At 40.2% G+C, this 24,355-nt stretch overlaps 1 protein-coding gene across 6 annotated transcripts in view; it reads right to left on the bottom strand.

The window, feature by feature from the left end:
- Positions 1-24,355, bottom strand: part of ANO4 (anoctamin 4) — a 394,030-nt gene that overhangs the window by 156,855 nt on the left and 212,820 nt on the right. For 4 of the 6 annotated variants that reach the window (XM_055236694.2, XM_055236693.2, XM_055236695.2 and 1 more), the window contains 2 exons: positions 4,448-4,548; positions 1,023-1,067 (listed from right to left, as the gene is read on the bottom strand). In XM_055236694.2, coding sequence (XP_055092669.1) covers positions 1,023-1,067; positions 4,448-4,548 — 146 coding nt within the window. Of the gene's footprint in view, positions 1-1,022; positions 1,165-4,447; positions 4,551-24,355 lie in introns of those variants that run through there. The other 2 variants (XM_055236697.2, XM_055236698.2) reach the window with 2 other exon arrangements.

Raw genomic sequence — 24,355 nt, 5'->3', positions numbered from 1 at the left:
GGCAGAAAAGAGGGTAGGAAGGGCACCTGAGTTAGGCTATACATCTGCATACGTTATTAACAAAACATTACTAACATAGGAGGACCCCACTCATGAAGTCAAGTAGCTAGCAGCTAAGGATGACTATCTGCACTTCAAGCTTTCAAATTACATATAGTGGAGGGAAGAATTTTTGTAGAAAAAAATAACATTGGCCAGGCATGGTGGCTCACCCTGTAATCTCAGCATTTTGGGAGGCCGAGGTAGGCGGATCGCCTGAGGTCAGGAGTTCGAGACCAGCCTGGCCAACATGGTGAAATCCTCTCTCTACTAAAAATACAAAAATTAGCTGGGTGTGGTGGTAGATGCCTGTGATCCCAGCTACTCAAGAGGCTGAGGCAGGAGAATCGCCTGAACCCAGGAGGCGGAGGTTGCAGTTAGTGGAGATGGTGCCACTGCACTCCAGCCTGGGTGACAGAGCAAGACTCTGTCTCAAAAAAAAAAAAAAAAAAGAAAGAAAGAAAAAAGAAAAAGAAAGGAAAGAAGGGAAGGGAAGGGAAGGGAGAACATCTAGGCCAAAGATATTGGGATTTTTGATAATAGAATGGGCTAAAAAGAGGGGGTGAGGGATAAAAGACTGCACATTGAGTACAGTATACGCTGCTCAGGTGATGGGTGCACCAAAATCTCAGAAATCACCACTAAATAACTTATCCATGTAACCAAAATCCACCTGTTTCCCAAAAACTATTGAAATTAAAAAAAAAAAAAGAATGGGCTAAAAAGCAACAGTCCCAGCACACTTGAAGATGAATGGCATCCCCCCAAGTGGGGAGAAGTCATTGTGAAGACGCAGAGAGGGACGTTTTCATCTTTTTTTTTTCCTGAGGCTAATCAGACACAGCTGATTTTAAAATGTGCATGGCAGCCAGCTTTCCCATGTGACACAGGCTCATCCTCCCCAGCTTATAGCTCCTTGTCGTTGTTGGAGCACACGGGCCAACAGAAAGACAAACACTGTCAGGACAGAGTGTGCTACTAACCTGCTCATGAACTTGTAACGGCGGGGCAGGTAATAGATTTTTCTCCTGGAAGAACAGCAAAAATGAAGCCAGTCGAGAAGAAAACCCATCGTCAGTTACAGTTTGAACTAGCAAGGAAGGAAAGGAGATTGAAGATAGAAGCCTGTAAGAGGTGAAGAAGAAAAAACTAAAAAGAGATTAACAGTGAGAAATACAGTGGGAACACAGGGCATGCGTTTTTGAGTCATGAAATCTTATGAAACAGTTTCCTTTGATATTTCTCCCTCTACCCATTACCATAATTTTTTTAATGGTTGCTCCTTGCCTACAAAGCATGTGCAGTATGATAATTTGGAGTGATTGGTATCTGCACAGCTTCAGCTGAGGTCAGCTTTTTTCCCCAGGAAAATGCAAAGATGGATCAGAGGGCAACATACATAATTTAATGGGCATGCTATTATATTAACTAATATTTATATAGCACTTTAAGTTTACACAGGACACTTCTCTCATGGTATAGACAGGAGTAATATAAATATAAATAAATATACATACATGCATTTCACAACCAGTATGGGAAGGACACTGACTTGTCAGCATTAACACCCAGCTGTACATAACCACACCGGGGCACACTGGCTAACCACTGGCCCTGGCTTTAGGTGAATTAAATAGGTAAAATGAAGGAATTCTGGAAACTCTACAAAAATCTATCTTTAAAAAATGTTAAAAATGAAAATTCTTGGTGTAGTTTGAATGGAGAATACATGTATTAGATTCTTTATTAAAATGCAACCTCCCTTTCCATATTTCAGGCTTCAACCGAAACTGAATGGAATAATAATGAAATAGGCACTTTTTATGTATATCCTGAACTGTTACTGAACTCTCTGACTTCTGTAAATGGTAAGTTTATATACCACCAATTTTTTTTGCACATTTGTGAAAGCTTTAAAACATAGGCAAAACTATAGAGACAATAAAAAGATCAGTGGTTGCCAGAGGTACAGGTCAGGGGGAGAAGGAAGGTAGGTGAAACACAGGAGACTTTTAGGGCAGTGCAGCTATTCTGTATGATCCTGCAATGGTGGATACATGATATGCCTTTGTCAAAACCCACAGAACCACACACACATAGAGTCAACCCTAGAGTAAACTATGGACTTTAGTTAATAATAATTTATCAATATTGGTCCACCAATTTTAACAAATATATCACACTAATGCAAAATGTTAATAATAAAGAAACTGTAGGCTGGGGGAGAAGGGGTATATTGGAACACTAGTATCTTCTCAATTTTCTATAAACCTAAAAATTTCTCTAAAAAGTAAGGTCTATTAGTTATAAAAAATATCCATGGACATATAGGTATTTAAGAAGCAGGTTTTACTGTAATTTCTCATAAGAAATCTATTCCTATATTTCCTTTTAAACATTATAGGGATAAAAATCCATGGCGACTAAACTTGGGATTCAGAAGTACCATCTACAGAAAATTATGAATACAGGTAAGATTCTTTGGATATTTAAATTCAGCTAAAATAATGTTTGTACATTTTGTTGAAATGATGTAGTGGGAGAATTCCTCCTTTGGAAATGCATGTATCTCCTTAGACTAGAGTTATTTGTCTGAAACTGTGGACACAATAATAGCAAAAGTTTTTAATCCATCAGGTTACAAGTGAAGCCATGCTTAGTAGGTAAAACTACATCAATATTAATGAGGTCAATTAGTGTCATACATTAACAATATTTTCTTCTAAAATTGTCCTGCAGGAATTTCTATATCTAAAAAGAAGATCATTGTTCATGTTCATTTTCATTTCATTGCTTGGTTCACATTCTCTCAATGCTGCATTAAAAAAGTATTAATGCTGCTTGGAGGCAGCACATTTCTGCTATGTAGTAGGCATGCAGAAGTGTTATTCATGATGTGGCCAGGCCCTTCAGATATAAAATCCTTTGCAGGTAGTAATAGAACTGGCTTTGCATTAACATTGCTCAAGTTTCTATCATCTCTCTGGGTTCTTTGTTACAGAAGTGTGTTCTGGTAGAAGGTTTTATGAGATTTATTTATACTGGAGAGGGGTGTATAAATTTCTATCTAGACATATTTTGCAGGGTTTTCTTTCTTTCTCTTTTGGTTCTCAGGTATAATATGGTATTAATCCACATTAGACACTTATTATATCATTGATAAATATTTGGCTTTAACTATTATAGTATAAAAAATTTCAGTGGAATCTAAATTGACATTCCTTATCTCTCCCTAGTGGGTATGTATTCCTTTTTTTAATCCTTGAGTTCTCAGATTTTCTTTTTAACAGTTAAATACAAAAATAAATCATAAGATCAGAACTATATTTATTATCCATTCTGAGAATTTTGCCTCCAGGAAAACAGATGCTAGAAATCGCAGCCTCTATTTTGACTTGGTATTAGGACGTACAGGCCAATAAACAAAGAAGATAAGATGCACCAGGGAGATAAGATGCACAAGCCTGTGAATGGAAATTGCCTTTCTCTAAATGTGTCCCTAACCCTTCTCTCTCTCTATAAATGTTCTTTGTCTCCACAACTTTCCACAGCTCATTAAAAGACAGACTATAGAGTTGGCACCAATTTGCCTCATTTCTGTCACCTAATGTGGTCTTACTGGCAAATTGCAAACCAAAAGTACATCATTCTTTGAGTCCCTTCAGAACTGTCCTTGGGACTACATCCATCCGCCTTTTTAGCAGATTGCATTACAAAAGACCCACATATCTTGGCATTTCTAATTTCAGGTTTAATATTTTATTTCTATATAGCAAATGCAGATCACTTTTCCATAATCCATGGGGAAAATAAAAATATTCATTGTGAAATGAAGGTAAATTAATCCTTTTAAATAACTAAGGAATACAAAGTATTTTCTATTCCCCTTGGAACAAATATCAATATTTGTGTTTGCAGAGTATTTATGACTTTTTAAAATTAAAAAAAAATTTTTTTTTTAAAAGAAGATCACATTGTCATGAAATTTCTTGCACTTGTATCTACAGAAATACATTTTAATGTTTTTCTGGAAGGGACTGGTCAGTAAAGAACATGAAAATATGCCCCTGTGCAACTGCTGCCTGTGGTCTGGCTGTTCAAAGCAGCAGTACACAGGACTTTTAAAAATGGCACTTTGGAAATAAAAATGCTACTTGGAAAATGCTTCTTTATTACAGGCACTGGAAATATCTACCTGCTAAGAACTGAATTAGCCAGAATTTTTCACAAAAAGCCATGAAATCATTATTGGCCATGAAGGCTTATTTGCATATCCTAAACATTTGAAAGATTCCCTCCTCTAATGGCCTTCCAATCTGCATTTCAGTTTTATTTGTTCTGAGAGAGGAGAACATTAGATTTACAGTGAAGCAGCAGAGAGAGTGGAATAAAATACATTTCTACCTACCTGAAAGGCATTCTTACATTCATTTGTTCTGCATATCTTCCAAGGACTTCCCATGGGGCATGCAACTTCACAAAGATAATGTCACTATTTATTAGAGAGGACTGAAACAGAAAAAAGAAACTAAATTGAAAAGTATATTCAAGGCTCCCACAGTTTAAGTTGAGTTGGAACTTAGAACGCATGGACCTGGACAGAGTTTATGATTTGGGGCATTCCTCAGCAATAGGCCAGACCCTTACAAGTGCATGTATTCATTTAATAAACATCCCATTGTGTGTGTGACACTCATGTCAGCTGGAGACCCAGCTGTAAACAAGAGAGGTATGAATAACATTTACATTCTACAAAAATGTTAAAGAAGATGGGCAAGAACAAGTTGAAAAGCGAGGACAGGCCAGGCGTGGTGGCTCGTGCCTGTAACCCCAGCACTTTGAGAGGCTGAGGCGGATCACCTGAGATCAGGAGTTTGAAACCAGACTGGACAACCTGATGAAACCCCGTCTCTACTAAAAATACAAAAATTAGCTAGGCATGATGGCAGGTGCCTATAATCCCAGCTACTGGGGAGGCTGAGGCGGCGGGAGAATCGTTTGAACCCGAAAGGCGGAGGTTGCAGTGAGCCGAGATCACACCACTGCACTCTAATCTGGGCAACGAGAGGGAGAGTCTGTCTAAAGAAGGAAGGAAGGAAGGAGGGAAGGAAGGAAGGAAGGAAGGAAGGAAGGAAGGAAGGAAGGAAGGAAGGAAGGAAGGAAGGAAGGATGGAAGGAAGGAGGAGAGAAGACTCAGATAATATTGAGTGTTCTGAAGATAAAGTAATGAGAGTTATGGGAGGTGGCTACATACTCATTTGGACAAGGGGTCAAGGAAAGTCTTCTCTGTGGAGGTGACATGTAAGCTGAGACCTATGGAGGAGAAGGCACCAGCTGGGGAAAGAGCATGGGATAAGCGCTCTGGGTGCAAAGGCCCTGAGCTGGGAAGCTGGCTGGTACGTTGAGGGAGCGAAAGGAGAGCAGAGGGCTGAGGTGTATTAAGGAGGGAAGAGTGGCATCAGAAGAGGCTGAGAAAGTGAGCAGAAGACAGAACGTGCAGCGGACTTTATTCTAGGAACACTGGGAAACCACTTTGATTTAGGTTGTCAAAGATCACTGTGGCTGTTTCATAGAGAATAAATGATGAGGGAGAAGAAGGAATGTTCTCAGTCATCCAGGCAAAAGCAAAAATTGGTCGTGGTGGAGATGAAGGGAGCCAAAAGATGTGAGATTGCAATCTGGGTGGGTGACTGGCAAAGCTTTTTGAAAGAGCTGTGTTCTTTGGCTAAAGACTTTGCCTCCTTCGGGGCTTTTTATCAACCCAGAACGTAGGGAAGTAAAACTAGGACTTCACACCCTGATAACCATCCAACAGATTTTGGTCTATGCCTCTGGACAAAAGGACATGAAAAACCAATTAGGAGATTTCTCTTTGGAAGTCACTTTCCACAAGGAGGGGTCAGTTGTAGAAGGAAAGTGAGAAAATATGAGCCAAGCTAGTTTAAATTAGTAAAGTGGCCAATTACTTACCCCATCTTTCTCATACAGGGTTGATCTGGACTGCATGGCATTTAAGTTTTTATAGCTTAGGAATGTTGACAGATATGTTAGGACTTTGTGCTTTGTGGCTAGACTTTCCTTATACTAGTATTGCATAACAATCCTTTGTTGGTTCTTCTTGTTGTTTTTGCACAACTAACAAAAATAGAAGCTCAACTTTTTCCTCTAGCTGGGGTAAATTTGCACTCTGGGAAATTGTTTTCAAATTGCAGATGGATGTAAAGTCGTAATTCACTTATCATACTTTAATTCGGAGTCTTTTTGACCTGAATTATAAACATTCAAGGGTTATAAATACTATATGTAAATCAACTCAGCAAGATATTATGAAAATCAAACTGGCATCAACTGCAGTGTTCTCAGAGACTGGTGTGATGCTGAATTTCCCAAGGGTAGGAAAGCCAGGGCCCATCAGTAGTGGGAGGCACTCTCCAATATTGGTCTGAAAAGCCTAACTTTCTGGCAGTTCAGGCTGAAATGAGGTTTTGTCTTCTGGCTTGGGACAAGTAGTGCCCTGAGTATAACCCTCCTGAGAACAAGGAATATTTATGTTATTCGTAGTTGGATCTTTTGGGCCTAGCACAGTGCTTGGCACAGAGGGACCACATGCCCAATGTTTGTCCAATCCATGAATATGATAAGCGAAATGTGGGCAGTTAGACCTGGCCCAGGTGAATATTGGATTCCTGTGAAGCAGGAAGTGACTGCCAATGAAATGACTCTTAGAATGAACACTGCAGGTTACTGCAAATGAGGTGCCTGTCCAGGGAGTGGACAAACCAGTAACAACTGAAAATTTGATGGCCAATGCTTTGTCTCTATAAAAACTGTTTTCTTCTGTTCAGTAACCTATTATGGTCAGTCCTCCCGGCACAGCTGCTTAGATCAGAGCTAAGTAGTCGGGTATGTGAATGAGCTCACAGGCTGCGATGCCCATATGGAACATACAGAAACATCACACACACACTGTCAGTCCCGCCCCATTTCATGCCTGTGGATGCAACGATGCCTTGGGGATCTGAAATGGTCTCACAGCTTTTCGGCTGAGCATTTGTTGGATTTTAGAAAAGATTGCCGCTTGCTTTTCAGTACATAGTACAGTTTTCCAAGTTATAAAGCAGAAGAAAGACTATATTTCCTAAAAATAGTTCTTTTTCTTTATATGAAGGTATATTTCATATCTGGGAAGGCTTTGTGGCTTCCTAAGTTGGAAATTTTAATCACGATAATGGGATTTCGTTAAATTCACTTAGCTTTCCTATAAGGTTCTATATTCACTCATCTTCCTATGAGAGAAAGAGTAAAATTGTACAACACAGAAGACACTATATGGAAATGTGATAGATTCACTGAATTAAACAAATGATTTAGAGCAGAATATAGTGCTTAGAGCATACTCTCTCCATAGATTTACTGTAATTGCTAGGTTTTGCAGAAAATAAACAATCTAGTGGGAAAATAATCATTTGAAGACTTTTCATAAATGTATGTAAACATTAAAAATATATTAAAATATTCCACTCAGAGAACAATTTAAATACCACATTTCTATATGTAGAAAAGCTAAGTTCATTATCTGAACACATACTGAATCAACTAAAACTCTGATGTGGGATCTCAACCATTTTCTGCATAAAAGGATAGCTGTTTTGATTTATTCAGCCTGATGAAAATCACTTATTATTTAAATAATAACAATAACAACCTCAATTTATTTATTTATTTATTTTTCATGCTTTGCAATTGTCAAAGCACATTCACATGTTACCCCATCTTATTCCCATATGAATCTTGTGACTTCAGTTTCTGAGAGGAGGAGAAAGAGAGGTGACAAGTGGCTCACCCATAGCCAAACTGAATGTTTACCCCAGACAGAGCTGATTCCATACCCTCACCTCTTAACTTCCTTTTGAATTATACCTGATAACTTCTGAAGTTTAAATAAATCCATGGCTTTGCAAATGCATTTAAGATACATAGACTCTGAATTGTTGCTTTATCAGTTTATACAGATTCATCTTAAAAGAATTTCATATTTTAGAAAACAAAGCAACAAAAATAAAGAGGCTTTCCTTCATGTAAAGCAAAATTAAGTTACTAATGAACTGAGATTTTATTTGGGGCTATTAAAGGATTTTTTGATTATCTTGAGAAAAAATACTACCTGAATTCTCTTGAATGGCGATGAACATCTATGAGTCCTCTCTCTCTCTCTCTGTGTGTGTGTCCTCTTTACATACTTAAGGGAAAATACAGTGTATGGGGCTTATTGTTTATATTCAGTTTTTCAAGGAAGAACTGAGAAGGCATTACCTACTGCTTGTTACTGAATGCCTTCTGAACTTCAGCCCTGAGAAATAAATGAGAAACAGATGATTGCTAATTATATGGCCCATAAATCATTCTTTTCTCTACTGCTATCTAGAAACACTGCTGTTTCTAGATAGGTCTTTCCTTATTATTAAGTATTCCTTGCCACATAAATCCAAGTGCACAAGAATCAAAGTGAAAAGAAATGAAAGTGATTTTTATGAAACATAGAGTTGTTTCATTAATACACTGCAATACAAATTCCTGGGAATAAAACCTTGGGGAGAGAAAAATTACCACTTAGAGAAGTTTGGAAAAATATTCTTAGATAAATGACTGAGAAAATTAACGAGTATCATGGGAAATTACCTGGAGTAAAAAGAGATAAGATTTACACAAAAAAATTATTTTTTTTCTTTTGTTCATCAAGAACATACTGAAAACCTTCTATGTACTAAATTTTGGTCCGTGCCTTGGTATGTAACAGTCATGGTCCTTGCAACAGTAAGGCAGGAGAAATGCCATGCCACTATCTAATCCAAGCAGTCCATCTCTCAAAGGAGTGTGTATGCATATATATGTACACATATATGTGTGTGTATATATATATACGTGTGTGTATACTGTATACACACACATACACTATATATATACACACTGTATATACACACATTGTATATACACACTGTATATACGCATACAGTATACAGTGTATACTGTATATACGCATACAGTGTATACTGTATATACGCATACAGTATACAGCGCATACTGTATATACGCATACAGTATACAGCGCATACTGTATATATGCATACAGTATACAGTGTATACTGTATATACACACACACACACATCTCCACATCTCATGGATTCCTGATGCCATTTACTGAGAAGAGGAAATAGAGGCAGACCAGGTTTGGCCATGGAAGATGGGGGTACAGAGGTAGATCATAAACTCAGTTTTGGAAAAGTTAAGTTTGACATCCAGGAGAAGATGTCTTGTGGGTAGTTAGACAAATGAGTCTGGAGCTCAGGGTAGAAGTCTGGGCCGGAGATACAAAGTAAGTGTGTCTAGGATAAACATGATATTTAAAGGGCTGGTAGAGGCCACCATGGGAGCATAGGTACAATGCCATGTGGGCATCTGTGCCTCAAAGGTTAGCAAATCGGACTGTGAGGTTGGACTTCACATATTTATATTCATTTATCTACCTCTTACCAGCCCTGTGATCTTGAACAAGCTATTTAACTTCTCTGTGCCTCAGTTTGTTCAAATGTAAAATAGGAAATGACAGCAATACATATCTTATTGAATTGTATTAAATGGCATAATGCCATTAAGATGCTCATAGTAAATCTAAAAATATGCTTATTATCTCCAAGAGGGGCCACACCATATAGCATTCCTACTCACTCAAATTGTAACCTGAGAAGGTAATAAATAAGAAACCAGTATTTTGGAAGGATTTATCAGTCTTTGATTACAAGCCTCAACCACCAGACATCCTGAGATCCAAGCACCCAAATCCTGTCTTTTGTCCCTCAGTATCTTCAGGGTTTCCTGCAGGTTCCTCTATGACATTCATTCAACAACACCCAAAAATGTTCATTAAGTGGCTACTCTGTGTCAGGGACTCTTCTAGGTGCTGGATATACCACAGTAGATAGAATTTACAATCTAGAGTGGGGGACAGACATCAAACAACAAATAAGCATGATTTAAAATTATGAAAAGTATTTAAAAAGTTAAAGAATATAGTTCTATGGGAGAGAAGAACTGGAGGCACCTGATTAAGATTTGCCAGTTGATCTGTGATTAGGTGACATTTAACCTGAAATCTGAAAGATGAGATGGTGTTAGGCATGGGAAGAGTCAAGTGAGAAGCATTCCAAGCAGAAGAAACAGCAAGAACAAAGGCCCAGAGGTTGTTCTGGGAACTGAAAGGCTGGGGTGATTGAACATTGTAAAGTGTGAGGTGGAGAGAGTTACCTAAGATAGGATTAGAGAAGAGGGCTGGGAATGACCATGCCAGGCCAGGTACAATGTGGTAAGAAGTTTGGATTTGTTTTCTAAGGCCAATAGGAAGCCACTAATGAGTTACAGGCAGGGATCACTCGTTTCCAAAAGTGTGTGCTGCATGTTTTGTAGAGAATGGTCCAGAGGAAGCATAGGAGTGGAAAGTTCAATAAGAAAGTTATTCTAGTAGCCAGGTGAGACAAGATGGTGGCTAGAACCAGAAGGAAAGGAGAAATAGACGGACTTGAGATCTAGTGGAGGTAGGTTTGAAAGAACTTGGGACTGAACAAATCAGGAGGGTGAAAAAAAAATCCAGTGCCTAGAATGATGCAGAGGTTATTTGGCCTGGGGAACTGGACAGATGGTAGTACTCTTACCTGCAGTGAGGGGCTGGAGCCGTCCAGTTTGTCCCAAAGTTGTGTAGGTGACAATGCACCTGTAAATCATGGTGGTCTTTGCAGATAGCCATGAATCCCATTGTGTGAATTGTAACTTAGCATTCACTCACACATCCACTCATCTATTCTGCAAATCTTTACTGATGGCCTATGATGTTCCAGGGCCTGTCCTAGGTGCTAGGAACACAGCTGTGAACACAGACCAAATCCCCGCTCCTGAGAAACTCAAGCTCTAATGGGGAGACAGACCCTCAATAAATAGACGTGTAATACTTCTGATGATGTGCTTTGAAGAAAAATAAAGAGTAAGAAAATAGAAAGTAATGGTGGGAAGGAGATGCTATTTTAGAGAGTAGTGTGGACAAGCCTTTTGATAAGGTTACATTTGAACAGAGACCTGAAGAAAGTACTCAGGGAGGCTGTTCTATTACACAGGGAGAGAGCATTCCAGACAGTGAGAAGAGTAGAAGACAAAGGCCCTGAGGCATAAATATGCTTGACGTTTCAATTTACTGAGCATGAAGGATCAAATCAGGTTAGCCACTTGCATCTGCTCTGTATCCCCTTAGGTAACTACTCGGGCATCACTTTCTCATAACTATATTGTTAAGAGAACAAAGCAAAACTCTAAAATTCTGGGGCTAGGAGGAGATATTAATTTCTTGAATTGGAAACTCAAATAAGCCTCTTGGACTAAAAAAATCATAGTGAATGCAAATGAATAGTAATGCTAAAGACGGGACCAGCTACATAGTGCCACTACACGTTAGGTGGTGTTTTAGTCTTAAAGCTTTTGCATACATTAAATCATTCGATTTTCATAGCAACCCTATGAAGCAGGTATTATTATTATTCTAATTTATTGCAAATGAGGAACTAAAGCACAAAGAAGTCTGGTACCTTGGCTAAGTTTACTCAAGTAAGGAATGGAGCCTGGTTCTCACCAATGCAGTCTGGCTTCAGAACTACTGTTTCACAAGAAGAAAGCTGAGAGGCTCACACAAATATATTTGCTCATGAACTCAATTCCACTGTAATTTTATTTTTTGAAGAAACGCTTAAATATATATTACAGTCAATGTACAATGCATACAGTTGGCTCTAACATCCTAAAATTAGTGTAAGGCCAGTAGTAAGAGCAAATTTCAAGCCTAGTTCTGCCATCCGTGGGCACATTACTCAATTCATAAGCCTCAGTTTCTTCATTTGTAAAATGAAGAAAATAATACCTGCCTTGCAGCATCGTTCTGAAGCTGTCATGGTTGTATAGTACTGGTTCAATAAGTGAGAATTTCCTTCTTTCACCCACAGGTACTGAATGCATGGTGGACATTTGGGTAACCCTCCAATAGCTGATGCTAGAATTCCTTGATGTGTCTGGAATCTAGCCTGTGAAACTGATGGATAAATGTACATTCCTCAAGGGTTAAAGTGCTCAAAGTAATTGCCAGGCAACTTCAACTCCTCTCAGTGGGGCTATCATCTAACCAGCTGTGTAGCACTGGGCAATGACTTGTACTTTTATGAGCTCCAGTTTTCTCTAAAAAATGAGGGCATGTGTCTCTAAAAAGAAATTTTTTGCATCTGTTATTCTTTTCCCTTAGGGACACACCGGAATTTGTGAGTGTAGTTTACAAATGCTCTTCAGCTGATTCAGATGCAATTTCCTCTCTGCAACACATACACACACACAGACACACACACACACAGACACAAACACACACACACAGTGCCCTGGTGGAGAGAAGCCTCTTGAAGTACTATGTGTTCCTAAATAATTACAATATTCATTCCCTGAAGGTGACATTAGTAACAGCAACAAGAAATAGGTGTGTGTGAAATTGCCACCTCCTCCCCCTTAGTAGACCTTTAAATGGAGGTCCCTAAGGACTTCATCCAGGCTCTATGCTCATTCTACCTGTCCTCCCTGGATGATCTCATCCCTCCTAATGGCTTTAGATGTCACCTATTAGCTGATATCTCCAAGACTCATATCTTTGGCCCACACCTCTCTTCTGAGCTCCAGATCAGTGTAGCCAATGGTCAATGTGGCACCTAGTACCTCGTGTCTCACGCAGATCAGACACATTAATGTCTACAATGGATCTGCTTCACTGGCAAAACTGCTGTTCTTCTCAGTGTCCCCAGACCAGGAAATGGCACAACCATCCTCTTAGTGGTTTAAGTCTAGGAGCCATCTTTAACTTCTTTTTGCCTTATGTCACAGCCAACAAATCACCAAGTCTTATTGATTCTACCTTTTAAACTTCTCTCTAATCTATCCACTTCTCTCTATCTCTACTGACACCACCCTCTTTAAGCAACCATCATCTGTCTTCTTGAATACTGCAACAGCCTCATGGCTGGGCTCCTTCCATTGCAGCGTGGATTGGCCTGAATGCACTAGATGAGTCCTTAAAAGAGAGCCTAGAGGTCAGAGAGATTCTCCTGCTCGCTTTGAAGAAATAAGCCACTGTGTTGTGTGAGGGTCTCTGAGCGGTCTCTAGAAGCTGAGAACCATATCTGGCTGAAGGCCAACAAGAAAATGAAGACCTCAGACCTACAACCACAAGGAAAACTAAATCCTGCCAACAACTATGTGAGAGGACCTTGAGCTCCAGAAAAGAATGCAACCTGGTGGACACCCTGGGGTGGCCTTGGAGGGATCCTGATTAAAGGGCACAGTTGAGCTGTACCCAGACTCCTGACCCACAGAGACTGTGGGAGCATAAACATAGGTTGCTTGAAGCCTCGAAGTTTGAAGTAATCTCTTCAGCCGTGATATAAAACTAATGCAGGTCATATTCTAACTAATGAATGCTCTCATTATAGATTTCATTGCTGTCTCTGTGAGACTGTACACTTCTCCACAGTTGTATCCCCAGCACCCAGCATGTTACTGAGCACACGGTCATTTAGAAGGAATGCTTCCTAAATGAATTTATGAACATCTTGTGATCCAGACTTCGAGTAGCTTTCTCACATTATTGATTGCCTTGTTAAAACACTACTATCAGGCAGAAAAAAAATCTTCTTACCACAGAGGTTTCAATGTGGCTAAATTTGTGAGAAACTAAAGTAAACTCTCCTCTAGGCCACAATTAGGAGATGTTCAGTGCTGAGGGGCTGAGCACAAATCTTCACACATTTCATTAGGGGTTCTCTGTGTTGCCATAAAGTGAATCCCCTGATGCAAATACTCTTTGTTACTTCATACCAACCCTGGTGATTCCCACGTCAAGTCTGGAAAACTTACTTCATCAGGGTATCTGAGGAAAATCAATGTTTAGTGTAGCAGTCAGGATGGGCTAAGTTACGTTGCAGCAACTAATAACCCCCAAATATCAGTGACTTCAAACAGCAGAGCTGTACTGTCAGTATTTTAAATTACATTATTTCTATCGGCTAGTGCCATGATAAAGGTTTATTTCTTGTTCATGCTACATGTCTACTGCAGGTCAGCTCATTGTAGTGATTTAGTGGTTCATGCTGATGGGGCCATTAAACACTTAAAATATAACTAGTTCAAACTGAGATGTGCTGACTGTGGAAAATACACACCAGATTTTGAAGACTTAGCATATATACAAAAAAAGAATGTAAAATATCTCAATAATTCCTATGTTGATTATATGTTTAAATGATATCTTAGATCTATTGGATAAATAAAACTATATTAAATTCATTTGTTTATTTTTACCTTTTATATGTGGCTCTCAGAATATTTTAAATTACATTATTTCTATTGGCTAGTGCCATGATAAAGGTTTATTTCTTATTCATGCTACATGTCTACTGCAGGTCAGCTCATTGTAGTGATTTAGTGGTTCATGCTGATGGGTCACTCTGCCAGAGGGAAGGCAGAGCTCAGAGGGCCTCATAAGGATACATATCACTTCTGTGCCCAGCCCACTGAACAGAAGTAGTCATATGGCCACGTCTATCCACAAGACCACCGGAAGTGGGAGTATATCTGATACATACTGCTAATTAATACACACTGATATAGATGACCTTCTTCCATCACCTTCTTAGATCTATTATGAAAAGCAAATGTTTTATCTGCCTCACAACACAATGACTCATAAAATCATTCAGCAAACACCTAAAGATGATTTAACTGCTGTGCACTATGTTGCCTAGTGCCTAGGCCCTAACTGGACCCTCAGGATACAAAGAAGGTTAAGACATAGTTCAAGATCTCAGTGAACTCAAAATTCAGCAAAGCAATGATGACCCTAATTATAAATAATGTGATTAGTATGAACAGAGGTTGGTCTAATATCCATTGGGTGAGAGAATACTCCCTTTGTAGGTAATCCCAGTACTAAATCTCTCCTTAGAAGTAAGCAATGTCAGTTCTGATCTATAAAATTCCAAATGTCCCTTCACTTCTTACAGACCATCTAATGTTTTCCCTACTCTTTCTAGATGGTATATGAGATAAACTGAACTTGGGGACAACTTTATCATCACAGTATACTTTTTATTATCACAAAACATCAACCCACTGACAACCATTCACAGCTATGACCCAATCAGTAACCCATGAATTGCTATGCCCTTAGTACACTGCAGAGATTAACAGCCATGATATAAGCAAGACCCAGAAAAGACAGAAGAATTGGGTGTCTTCTGCTAGTGAGGAAGCAATTTAACTTTGGAAATACTTTCTTTTTTTACTATTTGTCTTTTTATTTTTATTTTTTATTTTACTTTAAGTTCCAGGATACATGTGCAGAATGTGCAGGTTTGTTATATAGGTATACATGTGCACTTGGGAAAGGTTATGACAGCCCTTCTAAGTCTGTTATATTTATCTCTTGGTGAAATGCTGATCAAAATTAGAGGATGCTACAAGGCACACAGCAGTATAGTCTATAAAGTGTTTTTACCTAAAGGTTATACAAAACTGTCAAGAAATGGGGCTCCTAAGATTTCTAATAACAGAGAAATCTGATAGATTTACCTCAACTCATATTGCTTCCTCACTGGTATAATGCTGATATAACTACCCTCACCTACTTTATAGGGTGTGTGTGTGTGTGTGTGTGTGTGTGTGAATATGTATGTACATGTATATATAAAGTACATTTGAAAACATTTTCTGTGGGGGTCACTAGTGTGGCCCTGGCATGGGTTCTGTCCTTCGGGCACAGGGAAATCTGAGCTCCTTGGCCCACTAGGGTAGGCAGGAGCCATATGATGAGCTCTAGCAGTTGAGCTGTGAGCAGAGCCTTGAAGTCTGGTGTGTGATTTGCCTTTCCCTGCCCCAGAGGCAGGCGTCTGGATGCAGCTTCTGTTATCTGGGTCCCTGGTCACTGCAAAGAGCATTCCTCCTCCTCCACCTCTGCCATCCTGAGATCAAAAAGTAAACCCTGCTGCCTGAAGCCTCTGAGATGACAAAGCCTCGAGTGACAGGCAGACACTATATAAAGCTATGGAACTGGACGAAATCATAGGAAGATGGAGACAGAAGAAAAGGGGACCCAGGATCAAGTCTTAAAAGACTAATATTTGAAGATCAAACAGAAGAGAAGGTGAGCAAAGGGGATTGAGAAAGAGCCAATGAAGAAGGAAGCAATCCAGGAAAGCATGAGATGTCACCAAAGCCAAGAGAAGCATGTTTTTCTCAAGGAGGGAATGACTCATCATGTGGAGGAAAGCTGCTGGTGAGGCCAGTAAGATAACAGAGATGGCATGACTGCTGGATATGATCACAGGCCACCTTTATAAAAGGGGTTTCTGTGAAATGGTGAGGGAGAGAGCCCACCACTTCTCAAACTGAGAAGTTTGAAAACAGAATGGTAGATGAGGAGATGGAGACAGGACACTAGACAAATCTTTCAAGAAGTTTTCTGTGAAGTGTAGAAGAGAAACGGAGTGGTCATTAGAGGAGAGTATAGGGGTCAAGAGATTTTTCATCTTGTGAGTTACGGGAGCATGTTTGTAACAACGGAGTAGAGAGGAAAAATGATGCAGGAGAGAGAGAGGAAGACAATTACAGGAGCAAAGTCCTTGAGAAGGTGAGGTGAGAGGGGATTCAGCGAATAATAGGAGGGCTCCCACAACAGCACACACAGAGTGGTGGGAGGGAAGGTTGAGGGTGGGAAGTCACAGAAGATCCTGTCTGACCATTTGCATTTTCTGTCAGAGTATAGGCAAGGTTATCAGCAGAACTGTGTGTGTGTGTGTGTGTAGGGGGGTTGAGGGGGATGAGGGTGCAGAGAAAACAGGTGAGAAGGTTGATTGGGGAGAGAGAGGAAAGTGTGAAGTAATAGTGGGCCAACTCCCCGGCCTATTCAAGATCTTGGTCAAAATCACCTTCAGTGAGCCCCCACCCAACACCCTATTTAAAATGACTATCCTTTTACCCTTAGTGCTCTCATACCCACATTCTGCTCTGGTTTTTCTTATGCCATATCATTTATCACCTTCTTTTTTGTTTGTTTGTTTTTTTTGAGACAGGTTCTCACTTGTTGCCCAGGCTGGATTGCAGCGGCGCAATCTCGGCTCACTGCAGCCTCAATATCCCAGGCTCAAGTAATCCTCTTGCCTCAGCCTCCCAAGTAGCTGGGACTACAGGCATGCACCAATACACTTGGCTAATTTTTTGTATTTTTTGTAGAGACAAGGTTTCACCATGTTGTCCAGGCTAGTCTTCAACTTGGGACTCAAGCAATCCTTCTACCTTGGCCTCCCAAAGTGCTGGGATTACAAACATGAGCCACTGCACCTGGCCCTCTATTTATCAACTTCTAACATACTGTATTATTTACTTATTTATTATGTTTATTGTTCACGGTCTCCCTCACTAGAATATGAGTTTCACAAGGGTAGGGGCTCTCTGATTTGTTCACTGATGTATCCCAAGTGCCTTGAATTGTGCTAGGCACTATATGATTATTTAATGATTGAAATTTTAAAATTGAATCAATGAAAGAAAGAAGCAGAGAGAGAGAGAAAGGGTAAGAGAGGGAGGAAGGAAGTTACTTAATTTTTATAGAGAGGAAGAAAGCAAAAGTACCAGGCTCACTGAACATTCTCTGGTACCTGTGTGAGACTGTGGTCATGATGTAAAGTGAACCAATCAGCAAGTTTTTTCCAGCAACGTTAAATCACTCAGGGGTGGGCACGAACAAGATGCAGTTTAACCCAGGTCGGGGCTTTGCCAGGCAAATAAGTCAAAGGAATAAAGGAGTAAGAGAATTCAAGTGCTTGTGAGTGGTCACGATGATGAACTATAGAATCAAAGCTAAGTAATGAGGGACATGAAATAATGATTAAAAAAAAATGGTTGTGGCTGGGCATGATGGTTCACACCTGTAATTCTATCACTTTGGGAGGCTGAAGTGGGCAGATCACCTGAGGCCAGGGGTTTGAGACCAGCCTGGCCAACATGGTGAAACCCCATCTCTACTAAAAAAAATAAAAAAAATACAAAAATTATGTCTTAGTTTATTTTGTGTTGCCACAATAGAATATCTGAGATGGGGCAATTTATGAAGAAAAGATTATCATTTAGTTCATGGTTCTGCAGGCTGGAAAGTACAGGAAAGTAGCCGGACTTGGTGGTGTACGCCTGTAATCCCAGCTACTCAGGAGGCTGAGGCGTGAGAATCACCTGAACCTCGGAGGTGGAGTTTGCAGTGAGCTGAGATCGCGCCACTGCACTCCAGCCTGGGCAACAGAGCAGACTCTGTCTGAAGAAATAAAAATAATAAACAAAAAAATGGTTGGGATAATTCAACAGCAGGCTTATTATCATAGTCAATATACTCCCCAATGATATTTTTGGACAATTTAAACCCACTGGCCATGGTTTGGATATGGTTTGCTTGTCTCCACCAAAACTCATGTTGAAATGTCATCCCCAGTGTGGTGGTGTGGAGAGGTGGGGCTTTGTGAGAGGTGTTTGGATCATGAGGGTGCTGCCTTTGTGGGTGGCTTGGTGCTTGGTCTCACTCTGGCGAGACTGCATCTGTTCCTGCAGGAATGGATTAGTCCCACAAAAGTGGGTTGTTATGAAGCCAGGACACCTCCCAGGTTTTGCCTCTCTTCGCATGTGTCTACTTCCACTTTGACCTTCTGCCATGATGTGATGAAGCACAAAAGCCCTCACCAGAAGCCGAGCAAGTGTTGGTGCTGTGCTTCCTGTACTTTCCAGCCTGCACAACCATGAACTAAACGATAATATTTTCTTCATAAATTACCCCATCTCAGGTATTCTGTTGTGGCAACACAAAATAAACTAAGACATCATTCAAAGAAAGTTTCAGTTCCAAGTATTTAAGAGTTTATTTAGAACTCCCTTTCCCTAAAAGAAGTTAATTTTAAAAAGACATTAAGGTACAGCTTTGCTATGTACAAATGGGACAAAAGAAAAAAAGGAAATGACAAACTAAAATTCAGTACTTAATTGATGGCTTAACTGTGTTATGTCAACTAAGTAAAACATTATGTGACATAAGGAATCAAAATTAACAGTTTTTCACTCGACTGGAGTTTCTACAGATACTTGCAGTTGGGGGAGATCCCCTTGAACAATCAGAAGCAACAGCGAACAGCGAACGCCTCTAACAGGTTACCCTTTTATAACTATATGATGTTATCCATGAGTCACTGATAAAAGACTAGATTTCAAAAGATTCTCATTAGAGTCTGAGAAACTGAATCAAGGCAGCCTCAGATGAATGCCAAAGTGATTTACTGCTATACAATCCAGAAGAATATTCTGGCTGAAGAAAGGAACCTACAGACTGAGGAGGAAGAGAGTCCCCAAGAGGCGACATAATGCACTTCTGAAACTCTAATGGGCACAAGGTCTCACCACATGTACTTTTCTTTCCTGCCTGCTGGACTGCTAAGGTCAAGGAAAATCGTGTGTAGTACAGTTTCATTTTTCTGCCTGCTCTACTCCTGGTCTTCTAGAAAACTCTTTTTAATTTCAACATGTGTAGAAAACAGAGAGAATGAAGAATGGAGCTGAAAAACAAAGTACTCTAGTGAGCAGTAACACCACCTTCTTGGAAGACCATCATGATCTTGGCTAAGTTTGCAGGTAATGGCTGGTACAGTTTGTTTAGTAAAATCCTTGGCCTGAAAGAAATTGGCATTCAGATGATTCTTATTTAAATATAAGTACAGTGTGATGGATTTGGTTGTAAAGAGGCTAAATGATATTTGGTTGCAACATTTTGGAAAAAAATTACTATAAAATGCACATCTTTCTAGCTCTGTCATTAAGGTCTAGAACAATGGTATCTGATGTCAATTATGTTCATGGGAAATTGCTAAGTGAGCATATATAATGTGAAAGTCAAGATGACATGATGAGCCAGGCACTGTGGACTAGGGAGAAATCCGTGCAGTCCTCATGGGATTCACACTCTGTCTGGGAAGCAGAGGTGCATACAGAGGAGACCTGAGGCCTCAATCCAAAGTCTATCATGCCATTGCTTATGTTGTTTCCCGTCTGGAATGCCATGCCCTTCTACTTTCCAACTTGGTGAATATCTAATCATCCTTTAAGTCCCAGGTCACCTCTCTTAACCTTCCTGAAATCTCTGCAGAGTATGAAATTCCCCAGGGCTTCCATAGAACTTTTCAAACTGTATTCTATCCGTTTCACATCTGCCTTCATTGCTAGTTAGTGAGCTCCTCAAATACGCTGAGCATATCGTGGCAGCTTGTATTTTCCAAAGATGGCCCCAACATTACTGCTCATCCCACACATCTTCTAGAACCTTATGACTCTCCATCAAGAGGTAGAATCTATGTCCCTTCCCCTCCATTCTGCCTTTCCCAGTGGAGTACAGCAGAATAAATGCTTCTAGGGCTAGGTCATAAAAGTTCACTTTTACCTTGTTTTCCTAGAACCCAGCCACGATGTCATGAGAAAGCCTAGGCAGCCTGTGAAGAGGCCCACAGCCCACAACCCTGGCTGAGCTTTCAGCTGACAGCCAGCCCCAACACTCCAGCCATGTGAGTCAGCCACCTTAAAAGGGGGGTCCTCCAGACACTAGTAGTGCTGCTCCAACTGATGTCCCATGGAGCACACGGAAGCTGTCCCTACCAAGTCCTGCAAAATTGCAGATTTGAAAGCAAAAAGAATGACTATTATTTTAACATACAAGTTTTGGAGTTGTTATGCAACAATAGATAACTAGAACATTTATTTTTTTATTCTCCAGTGCCTGGCACAGTGCCCGGGACATAATAGAAGCTCAATACATGTGTGCATGAGGATTGACACTCTATGACTGCAGGGGCTGGACGCGACAAAGGGAACCTTCTTTAATTCCTCTGTGGGCAGTTATGGTGGAAGGAATTTTTAGCTTGTCTTTCCTTGTTTCTTTTCCCTCCGTTGCATCACAAACACAAGGACATTTCCATAGGCAGGCTTGTGGCTGCTGCTGACTATCCAATTAAATATTGGGTCTCAATGAATTCCGCTATGCTTTGAAAAAAGGCAGTTGCCTAACGTTAGCATCAGAACAAAGATGTGGGTTTCTGGGAGGAACTCTTGACTGTGGGCGATTTACTCAGCCATGCCCATGTTAAAAAACAGAAATAGCTGCTCCTCCGTCTCAAAGGCAGGTGTTAGATTTCAGACTTTACAACTTTTAAACCATCTGGGTATTACAGAGACGGGGCTAGCACAGCCTCAAATGAAGGGACAGGGGACAACCTGTTAGGAGGGCTGGTGGCTGCACTATATTGTTTGTTGTCACCTTAGCACCTCCTTCTGAGTCCTCTGCATTGCTGAGAAGCTGGGACCAGAACCTGGTTCTGGTTTCCCAGAATCCCCTTCTCCATAAAGTTCTGGGTTAAAGTGTACAATGATGGGTGCTCAGATGGAAAGTGGGAAAGGAGAGGCTGTTTTTCAGGCAGGTAGTTACAGGCAGATTTGAGGTTTGAAGCAGCTCCAGGTAAGTTTTGAGAATCACGTGCTGCAGTCAGGCATTAGTGAGATCCCAGTGGCTTCCACGCCGGCACCTGAGACCTGCTGCTGTGGTGCTTCAGGCTGCAGTGATGGGAGGTGGATTCCCTGACCTTCACGCCCAACCTTTTAAGCGCTCTTACGGTGTTGTAAAATTCTTTATTGAACACTTCATTCCTGGAGGACACAGAGTGGCTTTCCTGCACAACCCCGAATGAAAGAGGGGCTAGGCAGTTATAAGTACTAGGGAAGAATTTTAAAGAAGAAACTTTGGGTTTCTGGGTAGGCAAAAGTGAAGAGGTAGCACCCAGAATGAGAGTTCAACTGATTAATGGAAAAGGACAAGTTAGGGAGGTGTTTGCAACCAGGTCGGGCCTCTCCAAAATCCCAACACTGCTCATGCACTTGACTTTTTTCCCTGTTCCGTGTCCTGTAAGAGTTCATTTAGATGCAAACACCAGAGTCTACCTCTATCCCACAGCCAAATCCAGCTATTCCCCCTGTTACCATACCCCACCATTCAGTTACTCCACTTACTCTTCCTACACCCATGTCAGCCTGCATAGGGGTGCACAAAACAAAGGAAACCCAGCAGTGGGAAAATTCTGCAATGCTTTAGAGAGTTTGATTTAGAAATGCAAATTCCAATTTCTCTTTGTGCTTAGTTCACCCATTATCATAGAGATTTTTCTTGAACTCCTGAAATGAAATAGTGACTCTTTCCCAGTATTCCTGTATATTTCTCCACAATACCTATTACATCTGATATATTTATTTAATGCCTCCCTTCCTTCAATAGTAGTAGATATTCATCCGACATTTGATGAATGAATGAATGAATTACTTCATCTGGAAATGGAGTTATTAGATACTACAGACTGCTCTTAAAATATGCCTATGACACAATAGGAAGTGAGCTAAGCCAGGGCCCTTGCCTCAAGAGGCAGTGCTGCATCATCACTTTTGCAACTAAGGTATGTCAAGTTAAATTAATAATACTCAGCTTACACTTCATGTTCTTCAAATTTTTCACTTGTAAGGGCTACAAGCAGGAGATTGTAAATGGATTTGTAGTTCTCCAGGCTGCTTCAAAGCTTTTAAATCTCTCCATGCCATTAATGAATAATTAGTGTCATATTCATGATATATACTTTGCATAATTTTCAGCAATTTATCATAACATAGCAAAAACAGCAGGAGCAAAAATATCACAAAGAAAGGACTTCAGTTCCTTTCATAAATATAATACAATGCCCACATTTGGCACATAATGATGATAATGCAAAACGTGCTTTATATCAGAGAAGTTAAATTTAGACTGCTGAGAAAATCTTTTAGATTAAGCAAGTTTCTTTTTGTGGGATGACAATAGTTCATAAAATGACTTTAGTTTTTCAGCTGTGCCTTGTATAATGGGTATTTTTTTCCCTTAAAGTTGGTCTGTCTTGACTGAAGTAATATGCATGAGTCATATGAAATACATGTTGATTTGGAATAATCCTTTGAGTAAATCAAGATAACTTTGTACTGGTCATCTTGACCTGGTAACAGAAATGTTTTGATTAAACTTTGTCTACCCAAATAAGCAAAAGCAGTTGAGGTGATAACGAGGCCCGTAGATCTTTAAATCGGTCTCAGAAATTAGAGTAAGACTAAGGGAGGGAGGGAAAGGAGGGAGAGCACCTTCTCTCAAACCATCATCAATTTGATAAAACTGCCCTAACAAGATGAACCAGTAAGAATACAGCCCTGATTCTATAGACTGATATGGAGCAGTGGTAGGTGGACTGAGTCCTGGTGATGAGGTGGGACTTATCGTTATATCTCTTGCCTTCTACCAGGTCCCTTCAGCTTTCCCTAGACACACAAGGACTCTCAGTCCAAGAGGTGACAGGGTTGAATGCTTGAGCTTCAGGAACAGGATGACCAGTGGTTGAAATCACTCCCTTCCTTATCAATACCATCAATACCAACAACAGCCATGCATTAAAGCTGTCAATATGTCCAGACTCTTTCCTAAGCATATTGTAATTTATTAACTCATTTTATCCTCATAATAGCCCTTGAGATAGGAATTAACTGGCACTTAACAAACAAAGAAACTAAGGCACAGAGAGATTAAAAGCTTTACCCAGTTATTCACTTAGTAAGTAGTGAAGTAGTAAGCAGATCTAAATCCTAGCTGTCTGGCTTGAGAGCCAGTCTTCACATACTCTATTCTTCCCCTCAAATACATAGGCCTCTTTTCTGATTCAAGAGTCTGATGTTAAGAGTGCTGAAATAAGTTGGTCGAACACGGATAAAAGAATGGAAGCGCTACCCCCTGGACACTACAACAAACCATATAATGTTGGATCAAGGGTCAAACCCAGGGATTCTCAGCTAGGGATGACTCCTCCCTCCCCCAACAGCAGGACACGTGGCAATGCTTGGAGATATATTTGGTTGTCATTACTTGAAGGAGGTGCTACTGGCATCTAGTGGGTAAAGGCTAGAGATGCTGCCAAATATCCTGTAAAGCACAGAATAGCCCTCTACAACAAAGAATTATCCAGCCCTAAATGTCAATAGGGTCAATGTTGAAAAACCATGGAGATGAATTGACTTGTTACACAGACTCAGTTGTAAAAATCAGCTATCCACAAT

This window comes from Symphalangus syndactylus, chromosome 13, assembly GCF_028878055.3.
Source record: "Symphalangus syndactylus isolate Jambi chromosome 13, NHGRI_mSymSyn1-v2.1_pri, whole genome shotgun sequence".
Taxonomy (NCBI): Eukaryota; Metazoa; Chordata; class Mammalia; order Primates; family Hylobatidae; genus Symphalangus; species Symphalangus syndactylus.
Note: the sequence above shows the minus strand (reverse complement) of the source record. Positions and strands in the feature narration are given on the sequence as shown.